This window comes from Peromyscus leucopus, chromosome 1, assembly GCF_004664715.2.
Source record: "Peromyscus leucopus breed LL Stock chromosome 1, UCI_PerLeu_2.1, whole genome shotgun sequence".
Classification (NCBI taxonomy): Eukaryota; Metazoa; Chordata; class Mammalia; order Rodentia; family Cricetidae; genus Peromyscus; species Peromyscus leucopus.
Window position 1 is genome coordinate 118,185,794 of NC_051063.1, and position 2,830 is coordinate 118,188,623.

A 2,830-nucleotide genomic window follows, 5' to 3' on the forward strand; every position below is an offset into this window, starting at 1 on the left:
TAAGTGTGGCTATGCAAAGTTAAGACAAAGGAAATAAAGCAGTGAAAGGAGAGACACCAAGGTTTTACTCTGCTGTCTGTCATCTACCCGACAACCGCCGTTTCAAGAGGAGTCCATTCTATTAGGAAAAGCACCATATATGTTTGTTACTGTTTTTCTAAAAATTTATAACAACCATGGTACAATAAATTGCCATGAATGGTAAATTAGTACAACTTATGTATCAAGGGAAAGTAGCACCTTATGGTAACATAAGGCAAGTGTCATAACAATGCGGAGCTAAATATGTAGTGCCCCATTACTTTTCCACTGAGCATTTCTGTACAACAGTGCAACTATTTGGGACTGTGTCAATTTTTGTTCATTTCTCCTACCTGACAGACCACTGGAAGAAGCTATAATGCCTAACTTCACTAGAATAACAGGATTCACCCTCACGGGGTTTTCAGACATCCAGGAGCTACAGACTGTCTGTGGAGTGTCTTTCCTGGTAATGTACCTAGCAATCCTGATGAGTAACTTCCTCATCATCACTCTCATCACTTTAGACATGAAGCTCCAAACACCCATGTATTTCTTCCTGAAGAATTTGTCCCTTTTTGATATCTTCCTTGTGTCTGTCCCAATCCCAAATTTCTTTGTAAATAGCCTAACTCACAACAATTCCATTTCTGTTCAGGGTTGTGCCTTCCAGATACTTTTAATGACTTCCTTCTCAGCAGGAGAGATATTTGTCCTGACTGTCATGTCCTATGACCGCTATATTGCCATCTGCTGTCCCCTGCAATATGAAGTCATTATGAATAGTGGAATCTGTGCACTGATGGTGGTTGTATCCTGGGTCACTGGGGTACTCTTTGGGACTGTCTACACAACCGGCACATTTTCCATGCCTTTCTGTGGCTCCAATGTGATTCCACAGTTTTTCTGTGATGTCCCCTCATTGCTAAGAATTTCCTGCTCTGAAACACTTGGTGTAATTTATACAAGTATTGGAATTGGCATGTTTCTATGCATGTCTTGCTTTATCTGTGTGGTGATCTCTTACTTTTACATTTTCTCCACTGTGTTGAAAATTCCTACTGCTAAAGGTCAGTCCAAAGCATTTTCCACTTGCATTCCCCACCTCACTGTTTTCACTGTTTTTATAGCTACTGCCTGCTTTGTCTATTTGAAGCCTCCCTCAGATGTACCATCAATCACAGACAGGCTCTTTTCTGTGCTCTATACTGTACTACCTCCAGCACTCAATCCGTTGATCTACAGCCTGAGGAACAGTGATGTCAAATGTGCTCTGAAGAGGTTGCAGCAAAATCTCTGCCCAAGGAGTTCACTTCATTTAACACTCCAAAATATCTGTCAGTGGTATAGTGCCTCACAAGTTACAAGCAAGATGTTTAATTCTTGACATAGGAAACACAAGTGTAGTGTTCATTTTGGGCCTGAGTAAATAACACTCAGAATAAGGATGATATAATATAATATCAGAAAATTAGATTATATGACACTAACATATGAAGTCATGGTTGTGGTTTCTTCTCTGGTGTGCTAAAGCTGTTCTCATTCAGGAACTATAATTATCTAAAAGAATTGTTCATTTATTTTCACAGTAAGATTCAATATCTTATCATTTGATAATTCCATATATGATTCATTTACAAATAAAAATAACAACTATAAAATCAAAACAACTTAAAACGTGGAGTTATATGAACAATCAAGGTAAATTTACACATAGTTTCTTTGCTAATCTTTCTAGTAATTAGAAACAATAGTTAAGGAGTCAACCCAGTAGGCCTAGTGCCTAGTAGGCCTATTACTTAAAGAAATATCAAATGCTTAAAGGAAAGACAAACCTGGAGGAAGATCAGTTAATATAAATTCTAAAAGAGAAGTAGTAGCCACTCAGATTGTGGGTGTTATCACTGGAGATGTTGAAATTTGTGTGTTTGTTTTTCTGTAGTATTTCCTGCATAGAAACAATATAGGTGAGAGGAGGAAGGCTTATGAGTCTAAGAAATGCAGCTAAATAATCTTATAAACTCTAGTGACTTTAAAACAACACGAAGCCCTTTCCCATATTATAGAAGTATTAAACAACTGCTGGAGAGAGGAGACTCCCTCACTACCCTAGAAGCCTGGCAGGGGCTCTGTGATCTGTGAAGCTATTTGAACTTCAGGCATCAAGCAGCAGGTATACAGCTACTGTGAACTGTCACCAATACAGGGAATGGAATATCTGGGTGCTGAAGCTGCCGTTAAGTCTTCCATGCTTTTGTAAGTAAGTAGCCCCAATAAACACTTTGGTTTACCAAGTTGAACTTTGGTGAAGTTATTTACGTCTTTCTGTGTTTCTCTATCTGGTGTGAGTAGGTGTTGTTTCTTTACAGAAAAAGATAACACAAAAGTCATCCATGTATGTTTGTCAGCCTGCCAGTAGTGCAGTAAAGCATCACTTCTAACTACATGCAAGTGAGTGTTCTCATCAGTGTCTGCAAAGAAGTTATGGAACCTACTACAATTGCAAAAGACAAGAATCACTAGTCCATTAAATATTTCTCTAGGTGAATTTACCAGTGTCTTCTAACAAAATATTCTCTTTGCCATGTTTTAAATCTCTCTGTAGATGCTCAACTTTATCAGAATAATTACCTATTTTTGTATTTATTTAGTTTTCATTACTAAAAAAAAATATTTTTCATAAGATTTTCATAATGTACAATCACTTTGAATTATATTAGTGTGTAATCATTTTGAAAAAGTGTTACTAGAATCAGAATAACATTGATACAATGTCTACCTCTACCTTCAATCTGAGACAAACATATAT

At 37.2% G+C, this 2,830-nt stretch overlaps 1 protein-coding gene across 1 annotated transcript; it reads left to right on the forward strand.

Moving 5' to 3' along the window:
- Positions 1 to 400: 400 nt before the first annotated feature.
- On the forward strand, positions 401 to 1,408 carry LOC114687734 (olfactory receptor 14A2-like). Its single transcript, XM_028862367.1, has one exon. The coding sequence runs from the start codon at positions 401 to 403 to the stop codon at positions 1,406 to 1,408; it is 1,008 nt and encodes a 335-aa protein (XP_028718200.1).
- The last annotated feature ends 1,422 nt before the right edge of the window (positions 1,409 to 2,830 follow it).